Below are 15,324 nucleotides of genomic sequence, written 5' to 3'. Positions count from 1 at the left end.
CATGATTGCTGAAATTATTGTAATCATGATTAAAGTCTGTTCCCAACCACAGGGTCGGCACACTGAAAATGCAAAAGTTACATATTTAATTCATACCACAGAACAGGCAAGTATTCAACACAGTTTATGCATATTTTAACCAAATCATTTGTATAAGGGTGGTGTGAGTGTGTGTGTATGCTCTTCCTGTCTGATCCTCTGGCTGTATTTGCTTAGTGTATTGAATGGTATGTTGAAGTCCTCATTTGCATGCCTGTCTGTAGCATAAACTGTGCTGGTGTCTGTCCTGTTGCCATTTTTCTTCAGTCATTTATTTCCATTTTGACACCTTCAAGATCATTTTAAATGTTTCACAAAGTTTCTAAATGCTGAATTATATGTTCATGAATGAAACTGATTCATTGAAATGAATTCAGTTCACAAATTTGCAACCAAATTGACATCCCGGCATGTGCCAACAAACCCCAGTCACATTAAGGCATCAGACCTCCCCACTGATGTTATGATGTTCTATCATTTAGAACAGACTTTGAAATTATATATTAAATTATAGCTGAATCACTATGAATTAAAGCCAATACAGTTTCTATACCAGAGCTCTGAATTGGAAAGTAACCCATACCGTAGCAACTTGCCCTTCAAGTTTTTTGCATTGATCGGTGTCATGAGGAGGAATAAACTTAAACAGACATAAACTTTGACCCATCTCAGCGTCCTGGTGGTGTATAGCTCTATAGAGAAGGCAGATTGTAGCCAGTCACCTTTTTGGCAAAACTGATAACACGCTGCAGCCTTCCTTAGTCCCTGGCGTTTGTAGTGCATCTTCTGCTGTGCATTCTTGATGAGGAAGCTGATTTTTAGCTCCTGATTTAAATTCTGGCAGATGGTGGTTCCCAGGAAGTGGAAAGATTTCACTGTCAACTGGGCAGCGATATAGAGAGATGAAGTCTGTAGGCGCTGGTAGTAATCCACAATCACCTCCACTGTTTTGACAGCACTAAGCTCCAGGTTGTTGTATTTACAACAGATCACCATATTAAGCCTTAAGGGGAACCAGTGCTGACAGACGGAGAGCCCATCATATGTCTGGCAGTTTCACATGCTTCTGCCTCCTGTCAGGCAGGAAGTCAGCGATGCAGCTGCAGGAACATTCAACTGGGACGGCTTGTCCTGCATGATGGTGTTGGAAGTGGAAATAGTCCATGAAGTAACCTGGAAAGAGTTCCTGTAAAGTTCAGGTGCTGGAGAATAAAGTGCAGTGCCATGTTAACTGCATACTCATGGAGATCATCTACCAGCATGCTGGCTTTATAGGCAAACTACAGGGGGTCTGAGATGGGGTCAGGGAGATATGACAGCAAAAGGTCTGTAGTCATTAAGGTTTATGATCCTTGATTTTTAGATACCTGGAGAATATTGGTGTGTAAAGAAACCCTCCTACAGTCAGAAATAAAATAGAAAAAAAGGAAAAATGGGTTTTCTGTGCCCCAGCTACAGACATGTGTAAATAGTACGGTAAAAGGATGGGCTCTTTTATAGTGCTTTTTTACTCGAGCACTCCAAGCACTTTATACAACTTGCCTCATTCACATAAGAACTTTTTCTAGACCTAAGAGCTTTCTATCTAACATTCACACTTGATGACACACTCCACCTCCTGAGCCACCCCAAGCTTACCGCACCTGGTACTCCTAGGCAGTCTCCCATCAAAGTACAAACCAGGCCTAAATCTGGTTGGGGAGGTACAGCGAGTCATCTGCTAACACTGGAAAATTGTGCCGCGTCCCAAAGTATCCTTGGGTATCCTGCTATCTGATGCATCCATTGGAGTGTGAATGTTAGAAAGCTCTTAGAAAGTACTATACAAGAACCACTTCATTTATCATTTAGCTTCTGAGATTGGGCGTGTTCAGGGTGGCATAGCCGTAAACAATGACAATAGTAGGGCTCTATTCATAAATGTGTAAAAACCTTAAAATGCAGTGAGCCATCGTAACAGTGCTCACTACCCTCCATGACATTAAATACATCAAACAGTTCAGGACACAGAAGCAAGATAAAAACTGCTAAATTTATTGTAAATCCTAAGTCACTGACTGCATACATGAGGCACAGTTTCATAAAAAAACATTTAAAAAACATAAATAAGGTAGTGCGGTGGATAAAGTGGTTACAGCAGCGGTCCTCAACCCCCGGGCCTCGGAGTCGTTTGGTACCAGGCCGCGAGAGTTGAAGCTCAGGTGTGAAATGTGTGGTTTTCAGGGTTTTTATCGGTTTTCAGCGTTATTTTGTTATTGTTTTTATCGTTAACTCGGTTTTCCTGGGTCTTTTCACGTGTGTTATGAATAAATCTTTTTTTCGGTACCGGTACTAGTTTTATTTTGTTGTATTTATCCGCGACACCTTAAAGGCCGGTCCGTGAAAATATTCTCGGGCATAAACCGGTCCGTGGCGCAAAAAAGGTTGGGGACCGCTGGGTTACAGAAACAAATGAAGTTTCCAAAGACTGCACAATAAATAAAAAGCACCACCTAAGAGATATGATGACGTGTGGTGTAAATGAGAGGGTGGAGTCAGGAAGGGTGTGACGTGCTAAATAGAAAAAGAGAAGTGGCTGAAAGAACCATCTTCTTATAAAAGAAAACAAACATAAAATAGCAGTAGTGAAAATAAAAAAACATTTTTTTAAATGCGCACACAGACTAGGGTAAAGGTATGAAATATAAATAAACGTTGTGACAAAGCAACTGACTTAAATTGATAATTTCCCTGAAACACACCGATCGCTGCCATTGACACATGCTATGTGTAGATAGAACGGCTAAAAGCTCACACATGATGTTAACAAAGCAGATCACAGACTAACCCACACAAACGCCATGCATGCTAAAACAACAATAAGAATAAAGAGCACATAATACAGCACAGTATAAACTGAGAGGCTTTTCTAATGCAAAGAAGCGGATCAGTGGCTTTTGCTAATTTGGTTAGCGCCTTGTACTGCAGGTAGTTAATGGACTTGCAAGCAGGAACACATCAGCTTACTTAAGTAGATTTCTTAAAGCTGCAAAATCAACATCAGTGATGTGAAAACCAGTGAAAAAAATATCCTCCAAATCCAGCAAACAGTACCAAAACACAAAAAAATAGCTGCTCATGAGAAGTCAGTGACGGTGCCGCACATCTGCTTTGTATCAGGTACAGAGGTGGAGATGGTAAGGCCGAGTTGGTGCGCGTCAACGGGGGGGGGGGGGGCGACGACAAAGTGTGAATTGAGATCCTCCTATTGGTTCATGGCTACTGATGGCAAAGTTGTAGTATGGCTTTTTGTGCAGCAGGGAATACATCCACTCCACTTCCTGTCAAACTGAGTTGTCCTCGGGATTTAAAAAAAACTAAACAAAAACAAACCAGTGCCAGCTGACAGCAGCGTCTCACTTTCAGTGCAGTTGTGTCCGCGGACCACGATAGCTTTTACAATCGCTGTCTGCTTTGTTGTTGTCCTCAGTAGAAGCGCTTGCGTCTGTTCTCGTTCCAGTGGCTGTACACCACCAGGCCGATAACGATGAGGAAGATGCACCCCAGCATGGAGAAGAGCACGGTGAAGAAAATGGCTATTCCGCTCATCCCCTCATCACTCTGACCCACTGAAAGAGAGCACAGCAGTGAGCGAAAAGCACACCCTCTGATGGAAACTCCACTAAGTGATGCGTGACTGTGTTATCTCACATCTGATGAGCTCCATGTTGTCTACACTGGGTATGGTTATTACGTCTTCTTCCTCCTCTTCTTCCTTTTTGCTCCGCAGCACCGTCAGTTGGTAGAGTTTCATAGAAATTATATCATGGTTATCTATTAAGTAAGAATCAGCAAATGGAAATGTGAAAAAGTTAAACAGAAACCCAGAGATTAGAAGCTAATATGGAGTTCTAGGAATCTTCTTGCACTATAATTCAGCTCAAGTGAAGCTGGCGTTGTGAATCGATGGTGAGATCATTATTTTCACGACTAAACTGCTGACTTAAAGGTTAAAATCCCAGCTCGCAGCGCTAAATATTCACAGCCCTGAGGCCATAATTTAGAGTTTTAATATCTGAGTAGAGTGTCCTGTTACACAAGGCCAGATAACGACAATAAACAGCATCTAGTTTCTTTTTTCTTCATATTTTTACGTTTCCTAATCTCATTTTTACTACAGTTTTACAAAATATACTCTTGTCTGCATGATGGTGGCGTGAGAACTGACAGGTCTGCTACTTGGTGTTAGACTGTGATGATCAAATGTTTCCCTAATTCTTTGCAGAAGTGGATTTTCACATTTAAACTTCTTCTTTTTCCAGCTGCTCCCTTTATAGTTCACCACAGCAGATCTGTCTCCATCTCTACCATCCTCTCCTCACACACCAACCCTCTGCATGTCGGCCTTCACTGCATCCGTTAACCTCCTCTGTGGTGTCTGTTTTTTTGTGTTTCCGTCTCTTTTTTGAATCCATTATTCTCAGAGTGTTCACTGAGTTTTTTCTGTCTGTCTCTCCCTATGTTTTTCCTTTATTAAATAAAGGCTCGATTTCACTTCATTCCATTGTTTCTGCATCTTGCAGTTGGCTCAACGCCACACATGACCTCTAAAGCACACAACAACAGTTTTAAAAGATAAAGCTAAAACCAGCCATTGCATTACTCTGCACTTGTTTACCTGAGAGATCTCCAGTGATTGCTGAAGCGCCAAAATAATAGCCTTGTGGCAACCGCACGCCAGGTAGGTCCAGGCAGTCCCTCCATTCATGCTGCCCGTCGATATCTATCATCACCTGGGCGACACATTTCCATTTACTTCTAAGGTTCACCACTTAGAATGAACTTATATGATACAAGCTGCTTTTTCCTGCACGCCAAAATGATTTAAAGGCTGTGTCTCTCACCGTGAGCCTGCGGCGGACGTATCGGATGAAGAGGAAGCTATCGTGCTTGAGGTTGCGCACCATGGCGTTGCAGCCACCCAGCTCTGTGGGCCGGCCATCCCGCTCGTGGTCGTAGCTGATGGTGCCATTCCCCACCATTGCCAGGACGAAGGGGAAGATCCTCTTGTGGTCACAGGAGGAAAAGCAGAGAGGGAACAGGGCATTTTAGCAAGAGTGAATCCACATTAGTATGACTACAGTTACAGCAGCAAGCTGGGAAAAAGAAAAAGGGCTAAAGGAGAAGAAAAAATAATAAAATGGAGAACAATTAGGACATGCAGGCTCACTTCCTATTATGTGATTGTTTTGTGTAATTTCATAACATTTTATTAAGTATGACCCAGCTGTAACCACAAACAAACCACGGGGGGAGGGGAGAAAAAGGGTTAAACGAGAGTGGAGGCCGGATCATAGGGAGAGGGTCAGATGTTAAAAACACTGGTTACCTGTGTGCGAGGAGTGTATCTCTTCTTCTGCGCCTGTATCCAATTGTGTGCACAAAAGAAGAAAAATACAGCCCCTTTTACATAAACTGTTAATCCCACAGTGCACCCACACAGTAATCAGAACCACAGCAGCGCACCTCTATGTGTTTCTCCTCATTGGGGTATGTGTCCACAAAAACGCCCAAGCCGGTGAAGTTGTCCTTATTTCCAAAAACAGGCCCTGGAAAAGGATTTAAAGACAGTGCTGGTAACATATAAACACTAGTTCTTGTAGTTTATTTAGCACCATGGTTGGGTTTAAATTACATCCTGTAGTGCTTACCTTTCTGCATGCGTTCCTTCGTGTACCAAATGGCCAACCCGTCACCGTTCAGGTTCTTCTTTCCTTGCCCGTGAATTTTAAAGTGCACCTGCACCTCCCAGTCCTTCAGATGGCAGGGCTAAAACACAACAAGTCCAATAAGCTACAGAAGTATAAGTTAAAAGTCTTTGGTAGGCCTAGTACTGTTCCACAGTCTGGTTTCCTTTTGAGTAAATAATGTTTCACTGCCTGCTACATTTGATATAGAGCTTTATTAGGTGTAGGTGAGGTGACTGCATGGACAACACTTAAGGATGGGTTGAGGTCAAGCTAAGAGGAAAGGAAAATAGAAGCAGACTTCATCATTTTAGCGAGTCTACTAAGATTGAGGTAGCTGCATGAGGTTTTTAACCCAACCACAGTCACAAGCAGCAGACGGTGAGGATGTTTGTTTACCAGTGTGAGATAAAATCAGCAAGGTTAAAGTAAAGATGATAGTGGGCAAGCAGTCAAGCTTCTTACTGTAATGAACCACATCTAACCAATTCTTAAAACCAAATATTACCATCATATTGTGACTGAGCATAACAATGTCAAAAGCCCATTTTTTAAAGTCAAAACAGTTCCAGAACAAAACAACTTAAACTGAAAACGTAGTAAAGCCTCGCTCACTGAAGACAGGCTGTGGTTATCAGCCAGTTCGTGTCAGTGTACAGCAGCTCTTATCACGACCACACAGTCATTGCATGCATTTGTACAATAACTATAGGTCTAAACCTTCAATGTTTCTTGCAGCAACTACTGAAAGTGGAAGAAACATTTGTGCTTTACTATGGAGCAGGGGTGTGAAACATAAGGCCCACGGGTCAGAATTGGCCCAGCAATGACTCCAATCTGGCCCACTCTTTGGAAAATGTAAAGGAGGGCATACATTTAACTGTATTTTCGTAAATTTTACAGCTGATGAAAACTGCACCCAAAGTCTTTCATACTACACACAAGTAAGAGAAAAACAATTAAACAACAGAATAGACAACAGAAATTTATGTTTTTACAATGTCTTCACAATAAAATAATAATAGTAATACGTGAGAGCGGATGTTGAAATTACACTTCTTTTTCTTATAGCGAGATATAGCGATTTTTACTAGTCCGGCCCACTTAAGATCACAGTGCACTGTAGGTGGCCTCTGGTGTAAAATGAGTTTGACATCCCTGCTTTAGACAAATCTAGCAAAACATTTTCATGACTGGGTACTTTTGGATGCTCCCTTACTTCACCACAAAGTATGGATCTGCATATTGGCATGACAGTATGACAATCATTAGCTCTCACACATCTCTCATTTCTAACCCTAGTATATCTTGCTTATTTACCATGTAGTAATAATCAGGATTTACTGCAGGGCTGGGGTGTTAGCCTGCGTTGCTGTAGCTAAGTAAACCTTATAAACAGGAAACAGAGTGCACGAGTCTGTTTAACTTCATCAGGCAACACAGTGGAAATTACCCTGCAGGATTTCAAACTAACCCTCACCTCTCCATCTGCAGCTTGTGTCTCTGGCTCTTACTGTAAATGTAAATACAGAGGTAGCTCTACTCTTTTTTATTTGAACCTGCTGTTACAAGTACAGCTGAAACGACACAATATATTGCCAAAGGTATTGGGTCGTCTGTCTTCACACACATATGAACTTGGGTGACATCCCATTTTTAATCCATAGGGGTTTAATATGATTTCGGCCCAGCTGTTGCAGCTTTAACAGCCTTTACTCTTCTGTGAAGGTTTTCTACAAGGTTTAGGAGTGTTTATGAGAATTTCTGGTCATTCGTCCAGAAGCTCATTTGTGAGCTCAGACACTGATTTTTGCACAAGAAGGCCTGGCTCACAGTTCCCCCTCTAATTCACCCCAAAGGTCATCTACTGGGTTGAGGTCAGGACTCTGCGCAGGCCAGTCAAGTTCATCCAGACCACACTCGTTCGTCTTCATGGACCTCGCTTTATCCACTGGTGTGCAGTCACGTTCCCACAAAGCTGGGAGCATGATATAGTTCAAAATGGATTGGTATGATGAAGCATTAAGAGTTCCTTTCACTGGAAATAACTCCTGAAAAACAACCCCACACCATAATCGCCCCTCCACCAACCTTTATACCTGGCCCAATACAGTCCGACAATCACCGTTCTCCTGGAAACAGCCAAACCCAGAATCGGATTACCATCGGATTACCAGACTCCACTGTTCTGGAGTCCAGTGGCAGCGTGCTTTACACCACTGCATCCGACACTTAGCATCGAGTTAGATGATGAAAAGTGATTGTAACTTTTTTTTAAGCACCTAAAGCAGTTAAGTCAAGGAAATAACTCAGTCACCAGACTTGCTGCTCATGCAGTATACTGGGAGTATGCAAACGTGTACACAGTGCAGCCTTTACTCACAATGCGGCTCCATATCGCCCCCTGTCTGCTCTGCATGTCAGGTGTCAGGCGCACCTGCTCGGTGGTTACCATGGCATCGCCCATCAGCTCCCAGTGGGAGGAGCTTGAGGAGCCCACACCTGGTAAAACAATCAGCACCCATTATAATGACAGCAAAACACAGCTCACTGAGCCTGAGATCAAAGTGCTTTGTCAGTGAGTGGGAGGGGGACACGCGCATGAAAGATAAGAAAGCACAAAATATATACCGAGTATGTCACTATGACAATGCCACTAGACGAGTTGCGTGAGAAATAGAGTGATTTCATCTCAGAAAAGCGGCTAGTGCGTGCACGAGTTCATGAGTGAGTACATTATTCTGGAAATATCTGTCCTCGCCCCTCAGCCCGCGCCCCCTCCTGTACCACAGGTACCTTGGTAAGGCTTGGAAAGGGAATGCTCCCGCTTCAGGAACTCCTCCATTTCGTGGTCATCGTCGGCAAAACACAGGCTTAGAGTAACAACCAGAAAAGCGATTGTCCAGCGAAATTTCAAAGGCATTTTCTTCCCTGTGCATGTAAAACCGAGCAGTAATTTGGAGCCACTGTAGAGACTGCTGCTGCTGGCGGCGGCCATCGTTGCTCTAAACCCAGCCCACTGAACCGTCACCTTCACTCCCATTGGTCCGCTGGGTTGCATGGCTCGTGACCATTGCTCGGTTTAGCTGTCAATCAAAAGAAATGGTTTTGACACGCTATAGGACTATACAGTTGTTTTAAATAATTAACGGGATCGTATACTGTGGAAATATTATTCTGATCGTCACATTTAAGCTTCAAAGACTTCACTTCACAAGACTTCACAGCATTCGGGAGACCTTTATGCATTAAAGTGCTTACTTTGTGCATTATTTGACTGTAGAAATATATTTATTCATATTAGAAAAGGCCGAAAGCAAATCTGGATGAATTAGACAGCTCAACAAACACTGGAATATAATCCAGTGACGCTCTCTGGCAAACAATAACATTTCAGACTTCACCCAACATTATTACTGCCAATTCCCCACCCATACTGACAGATCTACTCTTCGGACCTGTTTTGTGTGTATCTGCTTCTGGTTGTGTTGGCCTGTCTCATATCAGGTTGCTTTTGTGTATTTTTATTTATTTATTTATTTTTTGCATGTGTCACTTGTTTACATGACTGATGGCACTCGCTCGTGTGTGTGGCTCAGATGTGTTTCACACCCCTGTCCATATTCAAACCTCTCTGCACTTTTCATAGCGGCTTTGTCATTTCAGATCACGCACTGGTTTATGAAGATGCCAAGTTGCACACTGTAGCAGGTTAGGAGCAGGGATACATAAATAATTGCATCAAAAATGAAGTATTAATGGATTTCTCAGGGTTTATGTATAAGACCACACCACATACATCACACATACATACACTTCTTTCATATTGATTTTTGATTTATTTATTCACTGAACTTTCTTTAGGTTAATATAAATCAACAAATAAATTATGGTGTGATTCAGTTACAGTGAATTAGATCCAACTGTATTCCCACTTTAAAGACTCAATAGTTATATAGAGTTTGACGTATATTTTACTCCAGAACATTTGTACTTTCAGTAAAAGTCTGTTTTTATAGACTCTACATATACTGTGGTGTTACAACTTATAGAACATAAATATAAAGTATAGGATACTATATTTTAGACAATTTAATGCTCCCATAAAGGTCCACAAAGACATCTGTATAAAGTATAGAATTTAGGATTCGATACTACTTCCACAGCTTTAAACAGCTGATCATCAGTATTTCATCACAGCATTTGTGCACTGTTTATTGAAACAGCTCTTTAATATTGTTCTTGCTAGTCTCTTTATGAACACTATTAAGACTGGAAAATAAGCAAATATAGAAAAATATCTAACTAAAATTTTAAAAATGTAAAGAAAATTGTAAAAGAAATATTCTAGCAGTGACAACAGACAGATGTGTGGCATTTCCCTGTAATCTGCAAGCCCAAGGCAGGAGACCTGAGTGATGGACAGACATAACAACATAGCTAATCTTCTGGCTACACAGAGACGACCACAAAGCATAAAAACATAGCACACCCAGCATGCAGCAGCTACAAGTTAGCACAAAAAAATAAGGAAATTTGTGTGTGATCGATTATTTATTTGTTGTGACGATGCTTTTTGGCAATAACTCTTATACTGTTTAACAGTCTGTTTTTTCCTCTTAAATGATGCCACATTTGTCGCATCAGAAATTGGGCACAACCTGTTCCAACTTCTCTCCTCTGGGAGGCGCTGCAGAGTACACCAAAACAAGCAGCTTCAAGTACAGTTTCTTTCCACAGGCTGTGACTGTGATGAACATTTAGAACAGTCATTTAGTGTGAGTGACTGTGTTTTTATACCAAATTATTTGCTATTTATTGGCTGACAATTACAAGTCGTGGAGACATTTTTCAAACCAATCCTTTACAAAAAGAAGCAATAAAACACTATGAAAACACCTCACCAAACATAAAATTATATAATTGTAAAATTGTGCACAAAGTATCAAAGTAAAAATATTATTCTGCAGAAAATTTCCTCTATCAATGTTTTTAAATTAGCTTTTTAAAAATAATTTATATTATGTTTAATGTTCAGCATTAGACCAGCGTGTGACATGGTTAACAGTCATCTACAGGGGTGATTAAGGAGGAGAGAGAGCAAATAAATCTGTTTAACATCTGATCTTTGGGTTTTTGTTCAGTAATCAGCGTGACCTGTGTATAAACACATAAAAGAGATAACGTTGGTGTTTCCGTCATGTAGTAACTGCTGGCTTTAACTGTACAAAGGTTGTTCGACACTATGAAACACATACAGACTTCATGATGTTCGGCTAATATTTTTATTGTGAATATTAATCATGAGGGTAAATGGCCCTGTACACCACGGAGCGAGGTCAGCATATCCACGATATCCTCAGCTCCATGAGTTAACACAGAGTTTCCCAGCTGACTATCTAACTGCCAACTATTCCAGAGACGTGAAAATATACAGCATAAAGAAAAGTGTAAGAGACTCAGCAGCAGATTAGAATAACAGTTATACATTTAATAAATCACCAAATGAATCCAAGAAACGAGCAAACCTGTTCCGACAATTTGAGTTTGTATTCCCTCAGCTGCAGACTCGCTGCTGTTTAAATGTTTGAGAGGAAGATTAGATATAAAAAACGTCAAACATAGACTCAGTCTGCCTTCACATTTGATATGAGGCCAGCACGTATAGTGGCTGTGTCCTGTTTTATGATCATACATGTAAAATTGTTGTCTGACCTCCGTCAATCCAGCCACTCAGAGTCCGTGGTTACCATGGTTACTGCATAAGCAGCTATAATGTTAACAGCTGGCACTGAGAAAACCTACCGGCAGCATGGGTGTTTGTGTTTTTCATTGCAAAAGAACCGTCTGAATGGTTAACTGAAGTTAACTTGGATAAATTATAGTTAAGGAGTATCACAGATAACGCCTACGTGAGCTGTGTGACTGTTCACCACTACACTGAAATCAGCAGGCTATTACTGAAATACACGTGCTATATCATAAACTATGATATAAATAGGGAGGTCCTATTAACATGTTTAGTTTTAAAGGACACCTTCCTGCCTTTAGTCTCCTTCATGAGCAGTATTAGTTTTCTTCTAACATCCAGAAGTCTGCACGATGTGTTTCATAGTTTGTAACAAGCCTTTGACAGGTAAACATAACATGACCGAAAAAGCAAAAAAAAAGAAAAAAAAAAGAGAGAGAGTGTTGACATAAGAAGAGAAAATTCTCTCAATTATGGAGACAGGCAAATGGTTCATTTATGTTTGATGCGTTTTTATTCCTCCCTAATCGTCGGTGAAGTTTGCCATGCACGTCAGATTTTCCTGCGCATTTTTATACCTCTGCCAACAGACAGAGAAAAAAAATCACATTCTAACAGACAGCTGGTGCTTAGAATACAGTTGAATAACTATTAAAAAACAGATGATATAATATTTCTGTCCAGGTTGCAGACTTCATGATGAGCATGCTGTTGCAAACTCTGGTCCTCTTGGTGGAAATGCGCCTTCTCTTTCCTCTTTGTATAAAAACATTTTAAAAGTCAGTTTAATCTCAAAATTCACTGTTAAATCCAAAACACACCAGATAAAGAAAAGCGAATAGTTCAGTCTAACACATGTGCCAGTGAACCATTAAACGTCTGTGAAACTATGCAGTTATGAAACGTAACTTTAACCTCAGCCAAACCGATTTGCTCAGTTGTAAATAAAACAGCGAAGTAAACGTGACCCGACAGACAGAACCTGAGTGAATGAAGTCCAGCGTTTAACCACTGAGAGCTAAAACTCAGCTGAGGTTTCAAAGCTGTGTGCCGGTGATTGGACATCAGCCGCTGATAAAGCTGGCTCGCCTATAAAGTGCTCTGTAAGGAAACAAGCTCCAGCAGCTCTGCGCTCGGGGAAAACACTATATTTACTTATCTTGTGCAGAAAAATGCGCTGACATTGCGTTATATCGAGCACCGGCTGCCCAGTTAAACTGTGACTATCACCAGGTAACTAGGCGTGTTTCTTGAATTAGCAGCAGGTGTTAAACAGCTGACAGATGAGGAGGAGGATGCATGCAGGTAAACTGAGGGTCTGTTGAGCTGATCGCTGGTTTCGTGAGAAAAATGTCAGCTCGTTCTTTATGTTACAGAAGCACAGAGACACAAGACCAGGCGGAAAGAGATGATCGTTCGGTGAAAATGAGAATCTGCGAATGCAACATGTGGAACACGGAGAGTGGAATATGTAAACAAACCGGTTAACGTAACCCCCTCGGTGCACTCTGCATGCTAATTGTTAGCAGAGCTAGTGAAATCTCTGAAAACATCTGAGCACTTTTGCAAACATGTTCTATGTTGACAACCTGACCAGACATACGTTGCGACATTCGCGGCTAAAACACTGTTAAAAGTGTAGCTGGTGACAGAAAAACGGGGTATTTTAAAACTACACCACCACCATTGCTGCTTGTGATTTGATCTGCATTCTGGGATACCTGGCTGCCCCAAGTCTACACAAGCAATCGATTTTCTAGGATCGACCTGTTTTGACTTACTTTGCACGGCAACCAATCAAATGTTAGAGAAGCTGCATGGGCAGCGTTAACCCCGCCCCCTGAGTTTGATGGGTGAGGCTGACAGATAAAATTATTTCAAGATGAGAGCCAGGCGCCAGGACTGCCAAAATGAAATAAATAAATATATCATTAAATAATTAATTAAATGTGTCAATAATTAATTAAATGTGTCAATAATTAATTAAAATGTGAAATACATAAATAATTAATTAAATGTGTCAATAATTAATTAATTACACGTGTCATAACTATTTATTTAATTAATTAATTCCAATTTTAATTAATTATTGCCGCATTTAATTAATTATTTAATGGTGTATTTAATTAATTCATTATGGCAGTCCTGGCGTTCCATACCCAAAGGGTCTAAACTCACCAATGGGTTTTTCTATGGTAACTATGTTGTCATTATGACATCCAGCCATTCAGCTTCTTTCCCCCTCTGATTTTTACACCAGTCCAAAACCTAGATAAAGGTTAGCCAACTGAACAAACCAGACAAAAATAATACATTTATTTTTCTTCAATGTTTCTTATTTGAGTGAGCTTAACAAAGGATTTTTGGTATCTGTTTGTTGTTTATGTGTGTATGCTTTTTTAGGGGGCTGGAATAACAACCCCTCACCAGGCCAGTTCAAGGCCACTTTCAAATGTCTCATTGTGCGGTGTGGTGTGCTACTACGGCGGTCCCCAACCTCCGGGCTTCGGACTGGTACCGGCCCGCGAGAGTTGAGGCTCAGGTCCGAAATGTGTGGTTTTCAGGGTTTTTATCGGTTTTCAGCGTTATTTTGTCATCGTTTTTATCGTTAACTCGGTTTTCCTGGGTCTTTTCACGTGTGTTATGAATAAATCTTCTTTTTTTTGGTACCAGTACTAGTTTTATTTTGTTGTATTTATCCGCGACACCTTAAAGGCCGGTCCGTGAAAATATTGTCGGGCATAAACCGGTCCGTGGCGCAAAAAAGGTTGGGGACCGCTGTGCTACTAAACTCATCAGGAAATGTGGCAACACAGGATGAGACTGTGGCTACGTCCACACGTACACGGGTATTTTTGAAAACAGAGATTTTCAGTTTTCGTTTTAAAAAATAATCCCATCCACACGTAAACGCAGAAATGAAGGAAAACGCTGCTAGGAACATGCCAAAGCAACAGGTGGCGATATATTCCTAACCGTGCAGAAATGTTGGCCAATCAGAAGTCTAGAAGCCTCGGTGGGAAATAGTAAATAAAGATGGGGCATAGAAGCAGAACCGAGTCGTATGTGAGGAGGGACAGTAACTGTGTGTGTATATGTAAGCCTTTAAGCACTGCAGAGAGTACAATTAACAGTAACAGTATTGTAGAAATTAATTTCACCGAAACAATAACGTGGCGCACAGTGTCACGTCAAAAAAGGTGCACACCTTTGACGCTGCGTTTTCTGCATTTTCTCAGTTTTTCTCGTCCACACGTAAATGCAAAAACTGAGTTTTCAAAAATATCCACCCTGGCAGGAGTTTTTAAAAATCTCCGTTTTCAGTGACCGAAAACGCGGTTTACGTGTGGGCGAAAGGTGCAAACGCATAGAAAAATCTGCGTTTTCAAAAATACCCGGGTACGTGTGGACGTAGCCTGTGTCCCTGTCTGCTTCTGAGCTGTCCCTTTCTCCAGCTGGAGAAGAAAATGGGGAACTTCCATTCCTGAAACTATGTGTGACCATAGCTATCTACCAACCCACTTGGGTGTCCTTGTTTATGTTACGGGGGTAGAAGTAGTTTTAATATTATATTCTGTATTTTACTGTTTTGGTGTTATAGTATGGTTTTATGCATGTTTATATATATTTTGCATGCTTTTATTTTTAAGGGTTTTTTTCTTCCTACCCACACCATAATCAAAGCAATTCTCCACACCTGTTCACAATGCATAAAAGATGGGAGGTGAGGGCAGTCAAGAAGAGTCACAGAGCATGGGCAGTTGGGAGAGGAGTGACAGAGTATGCACAAAAGTGGCACAAGCATGAATA

The 15,324-nt window shown here is 41.1% G+C and overlaps 1 protein-coding gene across 2 annotated transcripts; it reads right to left on the bottom strand.

The window, feature by feature from the left end:
- Window positions 1–2,052: 2,052 nt before the first annotated feature.
- lman2la (lectin, mannose-binding 2-like a) lies at window positions 2,053–8,770 on the bottom strand. 2 transcript variants are annotated; one of them, XM_085463776.1, is made up of 9 exons: window positions 8,562–8,770; window positions 8,149–8,267; window positions 5,730–5,847; window positions 5,545–5,627; window positions 5,408–5,440; window positions 4,923–5,084; window positions 4,697–4,811; window positions 3,730–3,852; window positions 2,053–3,647 (listed from the first exon to the last, which is right to left on the bottom strand). In XM_085463776.1, exons 1-9 carry the CDS (start codon window positions 8,761–8,763, stop codon window positions 3,505–3,507), a joined length of 1,098 nt encoding a protein of 365 aa, XP_085319902.1. In that variant the 5' UTR covers window positions 8,764–8,770; the 3' UTR covers window positions 2,053–3,504. The 2 variants fall into 2 exon arrangements, with proteins under 2 accessions (XP_085319902.1, XP_085319903.1); XM_085463777.1 differs by lacking the exon at window positions 5,408–5,440.
- Window positions 8,771–15,324: the final 6,554 nt, after the last annotated feature.

The sequence above is a fragment of the Copadichromis virginalis genome, linkage group LG7 (assembly GCF_057382275.1).
Source record: "Copadichromis virginalis isolate Kocher_CV1m ecotype Utaka linkage group LG7, C_Virginalis_male_GT1.1, whole genome shotgun sequence".
NCBI lineage: Eukaryota > Metazoa > Chordata > Actinopteri > Cichliformes > Cichlidae > Copadichromis > Copadichromis virginalis.
The sequence above is the reverse complement of the archived record's forward strand: the minus strand, read 5'-3'. Positions and strand labels throughout refer to the sequence as shown.